We start from the raw sequence: 21,254 nt of genomic DNA, 5'->3' as shown, positions 1-21,254 counted from the left end.
GGGGCTGATGAATCTTTCGGTTGTGTCATGCACCGTATGTGCAATTTCCTGGCAAAAAAGGAACTCTCCATGTTTTATGAGATGAAATGCTGCTCCTGACCATGCTATTGATCACAGATATAAAGCCATGAGGAAGACAGGGAAGGGGAATGATGCTGGAAACAGGGAGGAAAACCAGTTTGAGGAAAGTAATTGACTTTCTGCAGTCCTCAGATCCCTGCAAGTGGGAAGATTGTCAGCTGGGATCTTCCCAGGTTTAAAAGATGTGATGGTTGGATCCAGCCATGGATCCCCATGGAGCAAACCTGGGTCTGTCCCTCCCAGGGGGCAGCACAAAAGCCACTGATTCCCATGTCAAAACTGAGGGATGAGCAGAACCAAAGGGGAGCTTTCCTGGGAAAAGGCACACATTGCAGAGCAGCCTCTCTGCAGGGCCTCTGGGCTCTTCTGGAGCCTCCAGCAGGCAGAGTTTGTGCTCAAGCCAGAACTAGGAACACTGAATTTTTCCACTGGATGGCAAAATCCATATTTTTCACATGGGTCTTTGAGGCTGAACAAATGCATTTTACATCATCTCTGCCATGTAAGATTTTACACTGCTTTGCCTTTTCCTCTGTATGAAGCAAAAGGTTTTGTGCCCCTTTACACAAGTCAGTGCATCTGCTTTGCTTAAATCACCTTAAAAATGAAGGAAAAACTAATTTAGAAGGTGTCTCTAATTGTCTTTATTTTTTAAATAAAGACAATTCTTTCTTATCTTAACCAAAATTAGAGAAAAGTAGGCCTGTCTGTGTGACATAAAGCCTCTACAATACAGACTTTAACACTATCAATTAACTCTATCATTTTGGGTATGTTAGTTATGACTTTGCCCTCATTATTTAAGGATTTAAATAATGAGAAGACAAAGCAGTTTGGAAATTCCTATGAGACTTTGCTATTCTTTGGTTCTTGGCCAGCAGCGTCTGATGTGACCTTGATCAAACTGCTTCACACCTCTGGGATGGGTCACTATGTGTAATTTACAATTAGTGGGAAGAGATTTCTCTCTGCTTTCACTTGCACTTTCTATTTTAAGTGGATGGGAAGTGTCATCTGCTCACTTTGGCTCCATATTTCACTCCTGAGCAATGTTTAGCATAATGTGACCTGATCAGCTAAGCCTTTGGTAGCCTTACACTCCTATAAAACCTGAACAGTTCAATTTAAAGGATGTAATAAATGATGAGTGCTTGAAAACCTGATATGAGAGACAACCACATTTTAATTCTCTGTGAGAAACATGGTTTGGGTTTTTTTTAATGCATACCTTTCCTAATGAAAAGCTGTAAATTCATGCTTCTATCTGAGGTGGAGCAGCCTGAAGGTTCAAAGTGCTGCATCTCAGAGGCTGTGATCAATCACAGTCCTTCTGATTTAGCCAAACAAAGACAGAAACTCTCAGGGGGGGTCTCTCTTCCATGGAATTTGGAGACCAGTTTTTCGGGCACTGAGTGTTGCTGGGAAGTCACACACCTACCAAGAATTATTACCTTTGAGACTTTTATATAGCTGCACAAACCCACAAGGCCCCCTTGGCTGTTTTAGGGCCTTCTTGGGTCGTTTGTTGAGGTGCAAAATCAAATTTTCTGTCACCTTTTATATTAGTTGAGAAAATTCCTTTGAACCCTCCCCTTTTGTTTCTTCCATAACACTCCAGACTTAATTTCCTCAGCTGCTCTCCAGCAAAGACCTCAAAGATCAGTTTGGAATATGGAGTTAGAGGTGGGATGGGCAGGATCTGAGTAAAGGTGAAAAATTTTTGGCTTGTAAACCCAAAATTGTGGCTTGCAACAGTTCAAAGGCTGTCTGGCCTTGCTGTGATATGTTTTGCAACCAAAATTAAGGCAGAAATGACTTTTTTTGGAGAGTGGAGAGGGTTGTCTCCATATATTGCAGATAGAGGTTGATGTTTTCTTCCTCTCTTCCCATGGGCTTTCCTTAGTTTATGGAATTACATTTCTGACCCAAATATCCTATTTCTTCTCCTTCCTCTGCTACAGCATCCAAAAAAGTTACGATTTATTTCTTGTTTTGATATCCTAAGGAAAACCCTCAGGAACCACTAATATTCCCATTTCTTGTCCAGAAGGGGACCCCCCCCCAAGACTTTTAGGATTCTCTTTGACTGGAGGAATTAAATATCAACATCTGTCAGGAATACGTGGATATCTGCAGCTCTGCTTTGGTGCAGGGGAACTAAGTGACCTCTCATGACTCCTTCCAGTCCAATTTTCTGGCCTCCCTGTATAGCATTGCAATATATCCAGAAAGAGCAGAAAAGATCCTGCCTAAACATATATATATATATATATATATATATATATGTATGTATGTATCCAACTATTGTGGTCTTTCCAATAATCCTAGAAGGTCAGATTTAAAGGGAAAATGCCCATAACAACCTTTAACTCCCAAGCTGCTGTTGATACATTAATCTTCTATATTCTTTCAAAGATCACAACAAGAAGCAGTGGAATATAGGGAGGTGTAAGGCAGTTCCCTGGGGAAACTCAGGGAGATGTTTCACCGGGAGCAGAGATTTCACAGGATCACAGGATGTAGAAGTGCAGTCATTTATTAAAATAAACCCCAACACTGCCTAAGTTGAAGAAACATTGATCATCTATTAATATTAAGAATGACACATCTTGCTGCTGCTTTGGCACTGGATCAGCATCGTTGTTTATTAATATCTTGAAACAGCACTGCAGGATGGATGAGGCTCAGATCTGTACCTGAGAAATCCACCCAAATCTTCCTGCAGGGAACTTGGGAAGTGAGGAAAGCAGGAGGAGAAAGGACGCCCAGCTCCCAGACAAGACTGATGCAGTGAGTTCAGCACCTCATTTTACCCACTTTGTATGCATTTTTGTATAAATCAAAGGTCGCGTTTTAAGGCTGTGTTAAATCATCAAACAGCTCTTTTCAAAATGTCAGCAATTCCCTGCACAAATAGCCTGCCAAATAATAGTTAATCCATTGCAAATGACATGCAGATTCTCCTGGAAACTTTGGGGAAATTGGTAACCTCAGCTAAATGTAGACAGCATTTTTCATGGCAAGTCACTTCACACACTCACCTTGGCTGAATTAAGACGGGGCAAAGCTCTGATATAAATAATTTCAGAACTGTGGATTAGGCTGAAAAGTCATGTTTGATTTTATGAGCATAACTGTGCTCGTCACAGCTCCAGCCAAGAGTTGCTTGATGCTTCAAACCAGCAGATCCATGTCACAGGTTTGCAGAATCTCTCTTACAGTCCCTGCATTATTTAAATTTTGGGATGTGTTGTCAGCTACTTCATCTTCAAACTCTTTCACAGAACGGCTGCACATGATCCAAGCAGACAACACAACACAGGAACAATTTATATGTCACTTTTCAGACTTAATTGTTCACCTGCCTGAAATCTGCATTTAAATATTAAGGGTGAGTTTGCAGGAGTTGGAGTTTCTCAAGGCTTGACAGACACTGGCACTGGCTGTGTGTCTCTGCAGCAAAAGAGAGTCAAAAGCAGGAACAAACAAGCCCAGCTGCTGCCCCTGCATGATGTACCTAGTTTAGATGCATTAAATGAGGAATTGCCTCCACCCTTGGTGCTGGTGTGTCCTGCAGTGGCTCATCCTCACCCAGTGTCCCTCCCAAACACTGGTCCATGTCCATATCAAAGCCAGGAGCAAAAGCCCCTCCAGCCTCACTGCCTTTGACTCCAGGTCAGGGAAATACCCCGAAGTGCTGTTGGGAATATTCCCTTCCACTGTGGCATTTCCTACAGAGATAAACCACTGTGGGCATGTTCTTCCAGCTTTGTTTAAAAAAATCATGCATGTGAGGTGGATCTATTAGTGATCCACTGGTAACTCCCCACAGAGATAAAGCTGAAAGCAATCTAAATAATTAATGTAGTCCTCCTGTTGGACTTCTCTTTCTTAGCAGTAGCTCTCATTAAAATCAATAGAAAGAACACAGAACAAAAGGGCATATTTACTGAATTTAGCCTGTAGATAATTAAGTGGCAAATAGGTCACGCTCGTTAGGGATTTATTTAAAGTGATTTTATTTTGATAATGTCAGCTGTCACCAAGTGCTGCTGTCAGCGAGCATCTTCCAGGGAATTTTTCTTCATACCTGAGCAAGTCTTGACCCTTGAAATACCAGTGTGGTGGCTCTGGGGTGTCAGTCAAACTCTGTGCAGGGGTGTGGAGGTGTGGGCACTTTGCATGCTAAGAACAGAAACTGGGAGAGATAATTTAGCCATCAATAGTTGGACAAGTTTGCTGTCTTTAATTAAATAGTCAGATAAAGCTTTGTATTTGGCTTTATCCTACTGGGCCTTCTGGATGGATTACAGTTGCTGAGCTCCAGATATGCACTGAAGTGAGGAGGTAACTTTGGGGTCCAGTGGGGAGCAAAGATCACCTTGTGGGGCTCAGTCTGGGGTGACATTTTTGTATGGAGAAAGGTAGGTAATCATTTGGGAAAAGTAGGGGCAGTGACAGCATGCTGGAAAAGCCTCAGAGCCTCCCCTAGAGATGCTCACACTGATTTAATCAGCACAGGAAGATTATTTAATCAATCATGGATCTGGGGTTTAATTTTTTAGAGAGAGGTAGTTTTCTATTCATTCAGAAAGGGAAGCAGAAAACAAGTGTGTGGTACAGAAAGCTGCCATGTCGGGGGACTTAGTGTGGTGACATCCTTTTGACAAGAGGAGCCTTTGTGAAAAGCACGTGAAACTCGCTCCCTGTGCTTTTTTTTTCTCTCCTCAAAAGCGGTAGAACCTCTTAATTTTGTTGTTCTGGCGGAGATGCAGATTCACGATGTTTGTTAGGAATAAACGGCAGCCCGGTCAACGCCTCGGGGTGTGAAATCCGCTGGAAGGATTTGCAGGATGCAGATGTTCTCCGCAGCCCTCTGCCCTGGCCGGGAGTGGGGGGGACCCAACCCCGACCCCTGCCTTGGGAGCAGGACATTAATCTGACGTGCGACCTGATTGAATGGAGCGGGGTAAATCCCTGCCGCATAACAAACCGCTAGATTAGCAGTTAGGAAACCTCGTGATTAGAGAGATTAACTGCTAAAGACATCATTCCTTCGGATGGAAAGCCTCCATTCTCATTTAGAGCTGGTAGCCCGTGAAAAACTACTGCGCTGGCAGTGAGGAAACCACAAAGGTGCTGACCTGCAGAAGGGTGACTAAGTTTGAGGCAGCTCTGGTAGCAGTGTTTCTTGCTGTTTACTTGCTAGGCAACCCGGTTTTCTTTCTCTGGATATTTAAGGTTTTGCCTTCTCAAAAGATTCTGTTTTCTTTGAAGAAAGGGGGATTCGGTGCTGGCTGCAACAAGGAGCAACAGCCCCTCTCTTTGGCTTTATCATTTCCATAGATTCATAGAATGATTTGAGGTGGAAGGGACCTTAAAGATCATTAATTCCAACCCCCTGCCATGGGCAGAGTCACCTGCCACTATCCCAGGTTGTTCCAAGCCCTATCCAACCTGGACACCTTGGACACTTCCAAGGATGGGGCAGCCACAGCTTCTCTGTGCCAGGGCCTCAGCACCCTCACAGCCAAGAATTCCTTCCTAATATCCAATCTATACCTTGTTTAAAGCCATTCCCCCTTATCCTGTCACTGCAGGCCCTTCTAAATAATCTCTCTCCATCTCTCTTGTAGCCCCTTCAGGTCCTTGAAGGCCACAATTAGGTCACCCTGAAGTTTGTCTTCTCCAAGCTGAACAATCCCAGTTCTCTCAGCCTTTCCTCCCAGCAGAGGTGCTCCATCCCTCTGATAATCTTGGTGTCCTCCTCTGGAACTGAACTGAAAGCTTACAGACCTGTGTTTATACCAAGTTCCCTATTTCCACAGAACAAAGATTCTTAAAAATGAGAACAGGGAATGCAGAACAAGAAAAAACCAAAACCCCACAACTTTCCAGGTGGGTGTACTGGGGGTACATTTACCAGGCAGCATTAAATGTGGTTTCTCACATTTGCCCCTTTCCAGAGACACAGTAGATAGGTAACTCTAATTAAGTTAAATCACAGAGTTGTGATTTTGGGGTTTAAAAACAAATCCCAAACAAAAAAAACCCCACAATCACATTGATTTAAGCAACTGCTTTTGAATATTCTACAAGGCTCTACCTGTGTCTTTGGGCTTCTAAGTTCTCTAAACAACACAGCTCCTATTTGGCACAGACTTTAGCTGGACAGCCAAAATAGAAATGCAAGGGAGAGCTTCACACCTTAATAGCTGCATTACATTTGTGCTGATGATGACGGGGTTTGGATCTGGGGAGGTGACTTGAGTGTGTCTCGAGTCAATTCATCAGCAGGCAAAACCAGCTGCATCTTTATCAATCAGTAAAATAAAACTGTGAGTGATCGATCTCTAAATTGTGGCTGTCCTGATCACTGAGGAATCAGCTCGTGAGTGATTAAAAGCCAAGCTCAACAGTCAATAAACACCCCATTTATTGTCTGTTCACCACAGACCCACAAGATGCAGCCCCCTGACAGAAGCCCCAAAAGGGAGTGAGCTGATCCTCGTTTGTTCTGGGATACCTTCTGAATCACACTCTGGGCTGGGCCCTTAAAAGTCACTTAGATATTTCCAACATTCCTTCTTTTCCACTGTGCCTGTCTCCCCACTTTCTCAAGAAAGTTAAGGGTGTTAAATAAGGATGTTAAAACCTTCCTAAGCCCACAGGGTGTAGGAGAAAGATCACTGACACTAAAACAAAGGCATTCCTGGAATGAAACACATTCAGAAGCATCTGTCAATATTGTATTTCTCTTTTATAACCAACAGGGATGCTGAGTTGCTGCTGCTGCCAAGACAGAGATCTAATGAGGGCATTGGATTTCCTAATGGGTAATCCCTAACCAGGCTTCTCCTCATGCTCTGAAAAACAGGCAGGAAAAGAGTATTTGTTGGGATAGAGTGAGAAGGTCACTGCAATCATCTCTGCTGCTACATCAATAAGTACAACTCCCTGTGCTTGTCCCTCCTTCCTCAGGACAAAGTAGTTGTCTCAGTCATGGAGTGAATTTTTAAGTAGCATCTGAAACCAAGGGAAAAAAAAACAACCAGGGATGCAGCTTGGTTTGCATCAGGGAAGGTTCTTTAGGAAAGGATTTGGGTTTGCTTTAAGCACATTTACATGCAGAAAAGAGGGAGGGTGGCCTGGCTGGGAATCCAGCGGGCACAGAGGAGTGTTTGTGCATGGATGTGTGGGGCTGGGGCCGGCCCGAGCAGTGTTTGAGCCGAGCTGGCAACCTAAACACGTTTGGAGAGGGGTAGGAAAGGTCACAGCTCTGAATCAGGACAGCCCAGAGCTGAATCCTTAAATACCAGCGGGATATAAATGCATCCCTGAGCATTTTCCTCTGCTGCAGTATCAGCTGGCTGAAATATAAAATATTCTGTTGGCTCAGGGTGAGAGACAAGGTGGTTCTAAGCTCCCCACAGGTCTGTGGGTGCTCTGAGCTGTGCCAAGGCCAGGGGAGCACAGGGACATCCCAGGAAAGTGGGAAAAGGTCCCCACAGGGCGGTGGGTCACTGAGGCAGGGGCATCACTGGGAACAAATGTCCTTTGAACTCCTTCACAGCCTCATCTTAACCCTTTCTGTGCTTTCCCAAAAGGAGGCCAATTAGCATGAGAGCCACAGGCCAACAAAGTGGTGCTGTGCTGCTCAATTTATATATATACATTTTCTTCCCAGACAGCAAAAGGAGCTTCATTTTTTCCCCAGCACCTTTTTATAAGTGTTAGAGACCACTAATACTGATGGGGGAAAAAAAAATCAAAAAAACCAGCTTGATCATAAATCTTTTATCACTTTCAGCCTAGTCATTTAAAAATATCTTGGCTGGAGGCCGTGGACGGCAGAGCAATAGAGTTAACACAGACTGAAAAATAATAACCTGCTTTTCAATCATGGCATTAGAATGGTGCTGGTGGCCTGGATGGCCTGTTTGCTACCTGATGATGACATAAATAAATGAAACTACCTATTATGAGATTCTCTCTGAGATCTCACAGCCAGGGGCTGCTTTTCTTAATCATTGCTTACCAGCCCGATGCATACAGCAGATTAAACTTCCCAAAAGCAAGCACTGATGTTTGAGCCTCCTACTGAAGACACTTTAAAGACACCCTTCTCTTTCCTTTCCCAGAGAACTCACTGCTCCAAACCTCCTGAGAGAAACTCCTGAAGGATAGACAAAGTCCAGAAGAAATGCTGGAAAACAGCAATAATAATTCCTGCCTTCGAAGACAGGGAAAGAAGAATCCAGTTTGGCTTACTTGCATGAAATAACTGGTTCTTAATTAAGTGGTAGGAAATGAGCAAGAATTAATATGAATCTGGCAAAACCTGGTCTTGTTAATCTGATGAATTTCTTTAAGAGCTTTAAGGGCCCTGTGGGTGAGGGAAAGGGTCTTTAATAAACCTTTGATCCGGCCCTCATGACATTTCCAGATACAAATAGGGCACTGGGTCAGAAGACAGTGGCAGCCAAAAGTGCTGTTAAATGTCCTATTCTCCAACTGAGGGGTCTACAGAGCTCCATCCCCTCTCTGAGTCTCCTTTCTGGATGGTTTTTAGGAAGTGTGTTTGCTATATTTACAGGCACCACCCAGCTGGTTCAGGCAACCAGCAGGACTGGGTACAAACTGCCCTTGGCACTTTGGGGAAACTGTTCAGAATAATAAAAACCCCAACAACCCAACCCAAAAATGTGCCATTCCACATGGTGATGCCCCTAAACTCGGGCTGAAGTTCTCATTGCCTGCATGGCCTTCAAGACACAAGATGTTTTCCCACCCAGCTCAACATGGGTGGAAAAGCAGATCTAGTTTTGAGCGTCGCATTTTGAGAAGGATGGGGAGTAATCACAGAGAGCCTTGGGGAAAATGGGTCTAATAGCTGGAGTTTTAGAGTTTGGATCCCTGTGGAAAGGCTGAATGGAGGGAGAGGGGTTCTAGTCTATAATAACATTGAATTATCACATCTGAAGCAGAGCTTTGTAAGCAAGCCCATCCACTGCAGGCTGCCAGGGGGCTGTGGGAGTGGTGGTGGGGGGTGAAGGTGGAGGAGAGATTTTCCACTCAAAGGCTTTCACTTCACTTTCTCCTTTTGCAGAGGAAATGTCCATGGATACAGGGATACAAGGGAAAGGTAATCAATGGTAAGCATGAAGTTCCCTGGGGGGAAGGAATGTCAGAGGGACAATAAAACTTAACACTTGGTTGAAGCAGCTGGGTAATGAACCTTGCCACGAGCTGAAGCAAATACTATTGACACAGCTCTCTGTGCTGTGCAGGAGAGCAATCAGTGGCTCCAGTCCCCTTTTTCCAGCCTTGCCTTAAGATTTGAGGTGGTAGTATAGCCCTGGAAGAGCAGGTCTATTTATATATAACCTGTGTTGGAAGGCAGGGATACAGGGAGCGTGAGAGGCACGTGTGTCCTACACCCATTCTCATCCCTTGGAGTGTGGACATGCCTGAATTCCACCCCTTTTCCTTCCACAGCATCTCCAGAGCAGACCAGCTGGCACAACAAAGCCCCTGGAACACCAGGATTAATCACAGAGACAACACAGAAATAAGTACAAATGTGTTTCACCTCACTGCAATATAAAGGTACAGCTTTTCATGGGGAGGGAAGGGGAAGATCTGCTGCTCTAATGCATCACTTCTTCAGAGTTTGCTTCACAAAAAAAAAAAATAAAAAGACTAAAATTCTCCTTTGCTGCTAAAACATTTTGTTGGTGCCCCCCCCTTAGCTGCAGGAAAAGGTTTCAATTCCTGAGCTGTGTCCCTGTCAAATTTGATATCTCTGTGGTCAAGGTTTGTTATAAATTGAATATTCTCAGCCCTGATTTCTAGGAGTCAAGAATTGCTTTATTGGCATCAGGAGAAGGAGGATGAAGGAGTGTGATCATGTCAACCCTGCTCACTGATCATTCCTTGGGTGATTTTGATTTTTGTTTTTCAACACACAGCACCCGCAGTCATGGCATTTTAAAAGCAGTGGAAAGGGGATAAGGAAAAACAGGTTTCTCACAGAAATGAGCCTGAAGAGGCTATGATGTCGTCCTATCCTTATAATATCAGAGAAAATAAAAAATCCTCATTGTTGTATTTAATACATTTTTGTAGTCATGGTTTATGAGTCAATGGTATGAATTAGGTTTTCTGGGACCTGGTTTCTAAACAACTCAGTAGTTCTTTGTGCTCAGTAGAACTGCAATCTTTTGTTCAGAGGGGGAAAAACACAAGTTCCACTCCCAGATTATTGGAAAAAAGAACCCTGTCTCTTGTTTATTGATTTATTTAGAAAGCACACACAGCGATGCACGGGGAGGGGGGGAGAGATGCAAACCAGGTGAGCGTACAAATCCATCCCAAAAGAAAGAGTGAGCCACTTCCCAGAGGATTAGTAGTACATCAGTCCAGGAGAGCATTCCAACTGCTGTACCTCTAGGTTAAAAAAAAAAAAAGAAACCACAGAGAATTCCTGAAGAACAACGTGAAAAGTCTCTTTTTCAGAAATCCCACCACCTCTAGGCAGCAATGTTTGTGTTTTGCTTTGTCTTGTTTCCATTCTGTTTTGGTTTTGTTTTGTCTGGTTGTTTTTGTTTGGCTCCCGCTGTCCCCCGGTGCTCAGGCGATGGTTTCCTTCCTCAGGGTCCTCCTCTGGTGACACGTGAGGATGCTCGTGAAGGAGGATTTCCCCTTCGTCCTCGACCTCTTCTTCAGCTTCTTCTGGTGCTTGAGGGAAATTCCGAGCTCCTCCATGATGGCATTGAAAGAAAGACACTGGTGGGAGATGGAAATGGCATTAAAACCCTGCCCAGCACAGGCCAAGCCCCTGGCTGAGGGAAGCAGAGACCTGAGCTGGGCTCAGGGGGCTTCTCTGCTGAGACCCAGCTTTGAACAAGCCCCCCAGGGTGCAACAGGTGACTCTACACATCATTTTTAACTTCCCAACTTGGCCTCCACTAAGTTTAGCTGATTATGAATGTTTCTGGAATTCTACACATTTGCCATATCATAAAACTTACCCTTTTTCATTTCCTCCTGACCTTAAAAGAAAAGAGATCTTGTTTTAAATGCCATGAACCTCAGTCACAAAAAAACAAAAGCCAAAAAACAAAACAAAAAACCCCAACCAAACAAAAACATAACAATGACAAAAACCAACCAAACAAAAAGTTTATACAGGAGAAAACAAAGAATACAGGTTTTGAAGATTTTTTTTTTTGTGGTTTAGTTATTTTCCCCTCATGAAATGTTCCCCTCATGAAATTATTTCTACCATACAGCACAGCCCTCAATCCTCTTCTTTCTTAGGAAAGAATCTTTTCAAATACTGTGTGTTGGAAAAATGAGATAATTGCCACAGGAATAAGGGAGCTGAATAGTTTAGAGAGAAAGAAGAGATCTTTTCTCTTCCCACCATCACAACATTAACAAAGACATTTCAGGGTACGTGGAAACATCTTTTAAAATCTACAGCTGGAATGATTACACGTAACACAAATAAAATACAAAAGGAGGCATTAGGTGGAAGTATCTCACAATGCAAATAAAAAATTGTTCCATGCAAATATATATGAATAGATTATTTATGTATAAAATGAAGTGATGGCAGCAGTGTGAACCAAAACTTAAACCACCTTGCCTTCATCAAGCTGAATAAATCCTTCCTACCAAACCCTTCTAGAACTGACCAGCTTTAACACAGGACAAAACTACAGTTCTTGTCAAGTGGCAGTGGCAGCAGAGATTTATTTATTTCTCTGTATCAAACATAAATTCCCTTCTAAAGTGAAACCAGTGCAAGGTGAGCAATGTCCAGTTCATAATCAGGAATTATCCAACAGTGACCTCAGCTACCCAGGGCTAAAAAAGGTAAAATCAGATATATGATTTAAAAAGCAAAACCCCCAAAGATTTCCTAGTACCCATCTATTCTACAGGAATATTTTCAGATGCAAACCAGAGCCTGAGGGTAGCCTGGATCAAGGGTAAATAATTTGCTTGAGGGAGCAAAGGAATCACAGAGAAGTGAATCCCACAGGCTTGAAGTCTTGCTGAAAATTTTTATTTTCAAATTCAAACCAGTTGGAAGTGGAACCATTGGGCACTTCACAACTCAGGGAGTCAGATATTAAAAACAGGCTGTGCTCCTTCTTTTCCAGTGTAATTTCTCCCTGTAATGTGGGTAACACAGGCTGAGATCCCAGAATATTTCAAATTTATACTCCAATATGCTCTTTCTTTGAGATGCTTCATTTTTGTTCTGAGTTATGCACCAATTAAACTCTAATTAATTCATGTCAACCCCTAAATGTAATAGGAATAGGCACTGCTTTTGTTTCCAAATCACTCCCCTCTGGAAGCAGCAGGAAAAGCAGGTATCATCCTAGCAGGGACACTATTTCTACACTGCTCCAGGCTGTTTTTAGAGAGTAGCATCACTTATTTCCAAAGTAATAAACCCAAATGCTCTAAGTGGCTGACTTGGTGTGGATTATTGCTCTCTGCTGCCTTAGTTTTAATTGAGCTTTTAAAATCTAGATTACAAAGTGAATCCAGAACTCCATGGTAGATAATGAAAGGATTATATTAACCCTCTGTGGGATTGATCAGGTTTATTTTTATTTTCTTTCCCTGTTGCTCTTGCTAACCTACTGATGTTGTGTATTTAATCACAGCCATCAGTCTCTGCAAAGTGCAGTCAGGGATGATTTCTGCACATGAAATAGTACATTTTACTGCCTTGTTAATAGGCTTGGATTTTAATTTTCCAAACAGATTCCTGTTATTCAGCCTGTGCAATTATCATAATGCCTTTCAATGTCACAGCCACAAAAGAGTCCCATGAAGATCACTTTACATCTGCAGACAGATGCCTGAAACCCAGTGCTGACATTACCTGTGTCAGGGTTTTAATATCTGACTCCGTGATTTGTGAAGTGCCCAATGGTTCCACTTCCAACTGCCTTGAATTTTAAAACAAATATTATCAGAAAGACTTCAAGTTATTCTTAGGGATGGCTTTGATATTTAGGTCTTGCCTAAAAATTAGGCTTTTGCCCAGTTGTTCATCAATAGCCTGCCAGCCCTCTGAACAGCACCTTTAAAGTCATCTTTAAAGGGAGAGGTTGACATTAAAATTCAGTTTCAAAGGGTAATATGCTGTTCTTTTAGTCTCATATTCAGGCAGCCAAACTGAAAGGGTTTCTTTAAAAACCTCTTTTTTTGCCTGCTGTTCAGTGCACCTTTGAGATCTCGTCCAGCATGAGAGGACAGTGGGCACAGAGTGATCCCTTTTACAACAGAGTGATAAGTTTAACATTTTGCTTTTAGCCAGCTTAACTTTCTCATTCTGGCAGTGTCAAAATGCTGCAGGCCATGGCATGTAAGAGGAAACGTCATCCTTTAAAAGCAGAGCAGATTTTGCTCTCCTTGTGATGTGCGAATCTTTCTCTCTCCCCTTTGGTCACTCCAGCAGGCTATTAAAGTCATGGAGCTCCCAAATCCTTCCATACACAGGTCTGTGTTAAGCTTGAGGATAATTACAGATTCAGAATTTAAAAAAAAAAACACACCAAAACCGTAAAATAAAGTACAAACAAGACTGAAAAAAAAGAACCTACAGCCAGGATTTATCAATCTGCTGTTTATGCCGCTGGGCTACCACTGGGGACAAGATTTTTCAATTGCATTTTATTAATACCTTGCAAAACCCAGCAAATGATAATAAAAAAGCCACCCCAAGCCCAGTGTGTTATGCTGAAGGACTGAGAACTATGAAAATCCAAGGATGTGGGCCAGGTTTTATTGTGGAAGAACCTCTGACCAGCTCAGGGAGAGAGGGTGAAGTGCAAGTCAGGATTTTCCTTCTGCAGTGCCCTCATTGCTCTGAAGGACCCAGAGCTGGGACATTGATGTGTCTTCTGCTGAAAATAAGTGATTTATTTGTGCCTAGTGCACCATAGGAAGAATATCCATAATAGTTTCTCCTAGTGAGCAAACTGCTGTTGCAGCACATTAAGAATCCATGTGAGTACTCTGTCACTGGTGGCTAATTGCACGAGGACATCAGCAAATTAACTTTTAACCTGTCAGAGTCTATTGAGCAGAGATTGCCAAAACAGTATGATAATAATCCATGGATTAATTTAAGTCTTCCCCAGTTATAGAAACTGGTCCTCTGCTTCCTCTCTGCAAGAAAAAAAAAAATCACTAAAGCTGCTTGCTGGTCTCCCAAACCTTCTAAATGCAAATAAGACTTCCCAGTGAAGCCACAGCCATGCTTGGAAGGGAATTCCACGGGAAATTTCACACATTTCACAGGATATTCTGATTTGGAAGGGACACACAAGGATCATTAAGTCCAGCTCTTGAGTGAATGGCCCATACAAGGATCAAACCTGAAAACAGAGGTGCTTGAGCTGATGTTTGCTGCAGAGAGGGAATTTGCACACTAGACAACTCCACAAAAAATCCTATTTTGCAAGACCCTCACTGAAACAGGGCATGTTTTCCTTCTCCCCCTTCTCCTCCTGCTTTTTTCCCAAAGAGCTACAAATGTGAAGCTTCAGGGCTTTGTTCCAGGGAGATTTGAAGCCTGTAGTGTCTCTGCAGGAGTTGTCCCAGGAGTCACACACTTCCCAGGGGATGCTGTGCCTTCCTCCAGCACCTGCCTTTCCCTGGAGCCACAGCAAATCTGGAAAAACTGCCTCTACAAACCTGGATTTGTTAGAACTGTGGGCTGGCACATCAGCTCTCCCTGCCTCAGCTCTAAGGAGCAAGTGAGGCTGTTTGATAACTCTTTTTGTAGCTGGGGATGGGGCTGTGCTAGGGAAGGGAGGAGCTGCTTTGTCATTCCCACAGGGAATTCCTCACAGCCTGGCAAGTTGTCTGCAGGGACAAGTGGACACAGGGAAAGTATGGATGTTACCAACAGTGGGACTATTTCCTTGACAGATGAGAAAATGTTTACCCAAAAGGTGACAGAAATTCTCTGGGTTCTTCATTAATCTGAGAAACAATTAGAAAACTGGTCGAAGCTGCAACCCAGAAGATTTCCTGCATAGAGCAATGATGGAGATAAACACATTAGGCATTTTCCTTCTCCTCTGAGACTTGAGAGGAGCTGAATTTAATTAGTTTTAAGTCTCTTCTACTGGGAAAGCTGCAAATAAAAAGTGGTCCCTTAAATCAGATATACAGAACATCTAATTCAGGTCTTTGCTGGTAAGAAGGAGCATTTTATGAAGAACCAAAGCTTTCAAGGCCCTATTCAAACAAACTGAAAGGCCATTTTGAGCCAGACAATTTCTTGCAGCATCTGGAGTGGAGCATAAACACTCACATCCACGGATGAGCAGAGAAGAATTGGTATAGCCACAAAAAAACCTTCAGCCTGCTGGCAGCACAACGACTGCTGATCAAAAATTGCAACAGGAATGGAAAGAAAAAACAGCTCCCTCCATGCTCTGGCTTTTCCCAGGAGCCAGGTATGAGAGAAACAACTGAAGAGGAGAGTAGAGCTTTGCTGCAGCACCTCGGCAATTGGGTGTGAAGGCACCCACTCGAACAAGTTCTCTAATTGCAGAGAAGTGCAGAAATGGCCCTCAATAAAACAGGTCATTAACTTGTGTGATGAGCAGGAACTTCATTGGGCAAGGAAACATAAAGTAGGTGTGAGAGGGGGGAGATAAATTGGTGAAGCTGGTGGTAACCTGGGATACAGTCAAAGGCAGATAAAAGGTGATCAGGTTTTGAAAACACAGGTTTGTCACAGTTCATGACATTCTAGAGCTGGCATTTCTATACACTTTGTGTATCTCAGATTGTTGTCATATGTTTTCTTCGTGGCCAAACCAGATGGAGTCCATTGTCTCCTGCCCTGTCAGACCCCCAACTGGCTGAGGACTGGAGAAAATCCAACTGTTATCCTTCCAAAGCATCCAGTGGCAACCTGCTACACAAAAAATTCCAAAAGTGTTTCAATATGCAAAGCTTTACTGCTTGATATAAATTGATATCCTGATTTTTTTCCACAAAGGAGTTTTCTATGTTACAAAGCCTTACAATGAACATCATGAATTGCTCAAGCAAGACAACGGATTTATCCTGTTAATGGTATATCCGGGTGCTGCCTGAGGGTGCTCCTGTTGAACATGTTCTTAATGGTTACATGGCATAAAATTTAACTGATAGATATGATTTTGTGGTGTGATAGTTACTTGGAGGCTTTGACTAATGAATTTTAAATGGATGAATTAAAATTCATTAAATATTGACACTGGGAATAAGACATGCCAGCTAAAAATCTCCGGCTGCTTGTAACAGGGGTTCAGAAAGTTAATGGAGCCCTGCAGGTTGTTTTTGGAGGTTTATAAAGAGCTGCCTGGCCCACTTGCTGAATGCTTCAGCAGAGACCAAGCTAAATGTTTCTCCATGCTTTTAGTAATGAGGCTTTTATTGTTTCACTCGGGTTGGGGAGGAGATGAAAAGGAGGCAAAGAATTTTTCTTACCTGAAAGAGGTGAATTACCCCACGAAATGGCAAGGTGGTAATTGTACATAAGAGAATGTGATAATTCTTAAAAACTACTCCAGTGTACTGCACTCCCTCGTGGCTGTGGGGGTGACTATTTTCTGTGATATGCATTTAAACTGCCCAGATTTCAGGGACTCGGCCAATTTACGTCACACACGCTGCTCTCCTGCTGAAGCAGGAGGCACTTTGGAGCTGTGCTTGTGGGTACAACCTTGGCCATTCTGTGCCAACTGTTTGGGTTTCATGTTTTCCGTGGGACACACCTTTTTTTTCCTCTCCTGACTACACAGTGTGAATTGAGGGCTGTGTCCGAATCCCTCGCTCGTCTCGGATTAACTTGCCACAGTCTAAATCCGTAGATAAGGTGGTGCCAGAGGTGGAGTTGGACGGGTGGGTTTGCTTACACTGCAGTCCGTAAAAGAAACAAAAGGCCTTGCATGCAAGAAAAGAAAAATGGAGAAAATAAATAAACCAAAGAGGCAAAATCGAAAGCAAACATGAGAATGAGATTCCAAAGCTGTTTAAACCAAAAGAGGCTCTAGTTATGGAAACAGAAAAGTCACAGGTTGTATTCAATGCTTTGGATTAGCTCAGGGTGAACAGCACTAAGCTTCTTATTTCACCAGGTGAAATGGAAAACTATCTGACAGAAACCAGAAAGTGACACTGAAATAATTGGTTTTCAACTCTCTGTAAAATTGCTTCTGCAAAAGAAACCACATTAAAGCATCTAAAGATTTTAATTATTAAGAAACACCTTGCAGTGCAGTGCCAGAAATGTGTATGTACACACATATATGGAACCCTGAATACTGTGATGTTCACCCAACATATTGCTCAGTAAAGGAACACTCCCTGCTGGTTTAAAGCTGTAGGTCTGCTTTAGTCATGACTTTGGGAACCCATTGCCTTTCACAGACTCCTGAAAAGTTTCCAGGATATTCTGCACCATATTAGCATTTATATCAAACATCTTAATTAGCTGCAATTGTTCTTTAAAATGTATTTGAATAGAAGATCTCCTGAGACATGAATGAAACAAAGATATAAATATATTCTTTATGCATTTTGTGCTGAAACAGGTTAAAGTATTACTCAGAAAGCTGCAATATGTGCAAATATGTCCTTTATCTCTGACTTGTTCCAAAACAGGGACACTTTGATTTATATGTCCTGAGATGGCTCCACATGAGCTGTGTCTGTTCCTGGACATTGTTTTCAGTGAGGGCTTGCTCAGGCAGATGTGGGGATGCTCCTGCATGGCCAGGAGCTGCCCTCTCCTGCAGGATACTGAGAGGACCAAGCCCACTGACAGGACATTAGGTGTCAGGGACCCAAAACAGCACCACTGGGGAAATGAAGATGCCTGGTAGGAACCAGCTCCCTTCCCTTCAGCAGGTGTGAGCTTTGGTTTGCCCATTCTCTTCCTGGCAGCAAGGACCTGCAGCTGATGTATCCTATCCAAAATCAGGTGTTGTTGTCTCCAGGCCCTCAGCCCTGGCTGCTGGGTCACTCAGGTGTCAATCCCTCCCATGTGTCACCCTGACTGCTGTACATGGTTCAAAATGCACCTCCCAGAGTGAGTTCAAAACGTTCTCCTCCTCCTCCCACCCATCCCTGCTGCCTTTGTTAAGGGCATTTTTCTCAACAGTCGTTTCTAGGGCTTATCAGCCTTGCAGGATCACACCTTGGACTAGGAGGATGAATGGCCCATGGAAAAGCTCCTTTGGCATCTCAAAGTGCAAAATGAGCTTAAAAAACTCCCTTGGAAGGAGAGGCCTCCTGTCTTAGAAGTCTAAGTGAGGAGATATGAACCTCTTGGTGATTCAGGGGCCACCCTGGTCATCAGGGGCACCCACCAACCCTTCGGTGTGGCATGAGGCTTGTCCCTGTGGCAAATCCTGCTGAAGGGAAGAGGATCAGGGCATCACAGGAGAGCCACCTCAGGGTCTAGGACATGGCCAGGACAAACAGCCCCAGGGCAGGCTGCCAGAGGAAGAGAGTTGGCAGCTTCAGGAACAGACTCCAAGTCCCTGCTCGAGCCTTGCTTTGTTTGCAGTGTTTGTGGGCCAGTAAATGGGTGTTTACACTCAATTTTAATGATTGATTCTTTCTCACAAACTGCTGGAATGCTCAAGGATTGATTTATACACAGCATTTCCTTTGTTTTCCCTCTGCCCTTTCAAATTGCTCATTACACTTCAGTGGAGCTATAACCAGAATTTCTTTGGCTCCATAATCTTCTTTTACAGTGGCATTCATCACCTTTCAGGAGTTCTCCTGAATGCTTTGAAGTGCATCCTTCAGCACAGCTTGTAAACCCCTGATTCTGAAAAAAATTGCTCTGTAGAGCAAGAGGAAAATCACACTTGGGGATTTGGACATTCATTCCCGTGTTACTCAAAGGGATGACGTTAATGCCACATTAAAATAAAGAAACACACAAACCCAAAACAAAAAACCAAACAACAACCCCCCGAAACAAACAAACAAAAACCAAAACCCAAATGAAACAAACAAACCCCCCAAAACAAACAGAACAAAAAAAAACCACAAAGCAAACAAAAAACCACAAAAAAACAAATAACCACAGACCCAAACTCAAATAAACAAACCAAGCCAAAACAAAAAACCCCAAACACAAAACAAAAAACAAACACAAAAAAAAAAAAACCAAAAAAAAAACCACCCAAAACCAAAAACACAAACAAAAAACCACACAAAAATCCAAAAACCAAAATCCCAGGTGTGTTTTCTTCCATTCCAACCTTATCTCTGCTTGAAGTCTTAAAGATCAAGCAGAAACTCTTTGAGAAATTAATTGCCCTTGTTGTGCACTGCCCTACTAAGCAGCACTAATTGGACTGTGAGTGAAGCACTTCCCTGTTCCTATTAATAAATTATTTGTTATTAGAGCCAGAAACACCTGCTGAGAATTCAGCAACACACAACCTACACTCCAGCAAAGAGAACTACAGCACAGTTACCCCCCCATTCCCAACCCTCATCCTGCTGGGAGCACAGGAATGCTGGAAGGGGTTGACTCACCTGCTCAATGTCGCTGTTTTTCCTGGATTTGTATATAAACTCCCCAATGGCTACAAACACTGACAGAACCAGCCCTGCAGCCAGCACGATGAAGATGCCCCCAATATTCTCCACCCCGAGGGCACTGGCTTCTTTGCTGTCCTCCTCGGGGCACCCATTGCCTCTCCACCACTTCTCCTTCATCATGTGCAGCTTTCCCTCCTCCTGGAGCTGCAGGATGGCAATGGTGATCTTGTCTCTGTAAGGAGATCCTGCAAGGGGAGGGCAAGGCCTGTCAGTGCCACCATCTGCAGCCAAAGTGCTGCCTCATCACAAGGTTGATTATTGCTTGTTTTCTCTATGGCACAGGTGGGAAGTTGGTGTCCACCCTGGGGACTTAAAACCAGAAGGCTCCACTGGTGCAGTTATTTGAGAATTCATTATCATTTCTAAGGTCTCCTCCTGAGGTTTATTTAAGCCTTGGCAGTGGGTTTTCTTGCTCAGTAATTCCTCCATATCATATTTGAATATTGCTTTAGGCATCCTTGGAGAATTTCCTCTTTGTATCTCCTCTCTTGACTTCAACATCTGTTTATTTTTCCTACTGCATGTAAATGAGTGGCTGCTGAGAAAAGTCCACAGTCACACAGAGACTTTCTCCTCTTGTTTATATCTGGATCAACCCACAACTCCACTTCAGCTACTTATAAGAACATGGGGTTGCCCAGTCCTTTTTTGCTGTGACTTGCAACAATAGTGGCACTGCAAGCTCAAAATAGCAACTATTTCATGCTTTGCAGGCCAGCAACAGCTTTGGAAATGATGTGTGTGCAGGTCCTGCAGCACTAATGGGCCTGTACAGTAACTGGGGGGGTCACACTGAGTGTGCTCTGGCTCTCTCCATCCTCCCAAATCTCTGCAGTCTGTGCCTGGGAGAGAGACTTTTCTTTATGGGACCAGAGTTTTATGACAGCAAGCAGGACAGGTTTACAAGAATGGTTCTATGAGTCTATGAAAGGCTCTTTGGCTCCAAAGGCCCCCAAATCCTGCCATGGTGGACTTCCTACAACTAGAAGCATTTAGTGTCTGGGCTGAAATACAGTGGTGAAAGCCCTTTGTCCACGTAGCTGACTCCTGTCCATCCTTTCCTCTCCTTTAGCACATCAATGAGACCATGCAGGACAAGGGGGAATGGTTTCAAACTGACAGGTTGGTTTAGGTTGGATATTAGGAAAAAATCACTCCCTGGGAGGGTGGGGAGGCCCTGGCACAGGTTGCCCAGAGAAGCTGTGGCTGCCCCATCCCTGGAAGTGTCCAAGGCCAGCTTGGAGCAACCTGGGATTGTAGAAGGTATCCCTGCCCATGGCAGGGAATGGAACTGAGTGACCTGTAAGGTTCCTTCCAGCCCAGCCCATTCTCTGATTCTGTGATTCCAAGCTTTTCTTAAGCTGCCATTTCACCAAAAAAGTCACATTTTGCTGCAAATTAAAGCTGTTGCAACTCTCAACATGATCAAGGTAAACAAACTTTTAAGGCAGATCATGTGCCAGAATTCCAGAGAACTTGTGGTCCACATAGACACAGACTTCTTAGAAAAA

At 43.4% G+C, this 21,254-nt stretch overlaps 1 protein-coding gene across 2 annotated transcripts in view; it reads right to left on the bottom strand.

Moving 5' to 3' along the window:
* Positions 1–10,345: 10,345 nt before the first annotated feature.
* The window catches only part of GRIK1 (glutamate ionotropic receptor kainate type subunit 1), a 54,608-nt gene continuing 43,699 nt past the window's right edge, over positions 10,346–21,254 (bottom strand). The window contains exons 14-16 of one of the 2 annotated variants that reach the window (XM_029961494.1): positions 19,678–19,928; positions 16,893–17,061; positions 10,700–10,869 (exon numbers count right to left, since the gene is read on the bottom strand). In XM_029961494.1, coding sequence (XP_029817354.1) covers positions 16,912–17,061; positions 19,678–19,928 — 401 coding nt within the window. In that variant the 3' untranslated portion in view covers positions 10,700–10,869; positions 16,893–16,911. Of the gene's footprint in view, positions 10,870–16,892; positions 17,062–19,677; positions 19,929–21,254 lie in introns of both variants that reach the window. The other variant, XM_018077107.2, reaches the window with a different exon arrangement.

Source organism: Manacus vitellinus, unplaced genomic scaffold (genome assembly GCF_001715985.3).
Source record: "Manacus vitellinus isolate BGI_N305 unplaced genomic scaffold, ASM171598v3 scaffold_35_pilon, whole genome shotgun sequence".
Classification (NCBI taxonomy): domain Eukaryota; kingdom Metazoa; phylum Chordata; class Aves; order Passeriformes; family Pipridae; genus Manacus; species Manacus vitellinus.
Note: the sequence above shows the minus strand (reverse complement) of the source record. Positions and strands in the feature narration are given on the sequence as shown.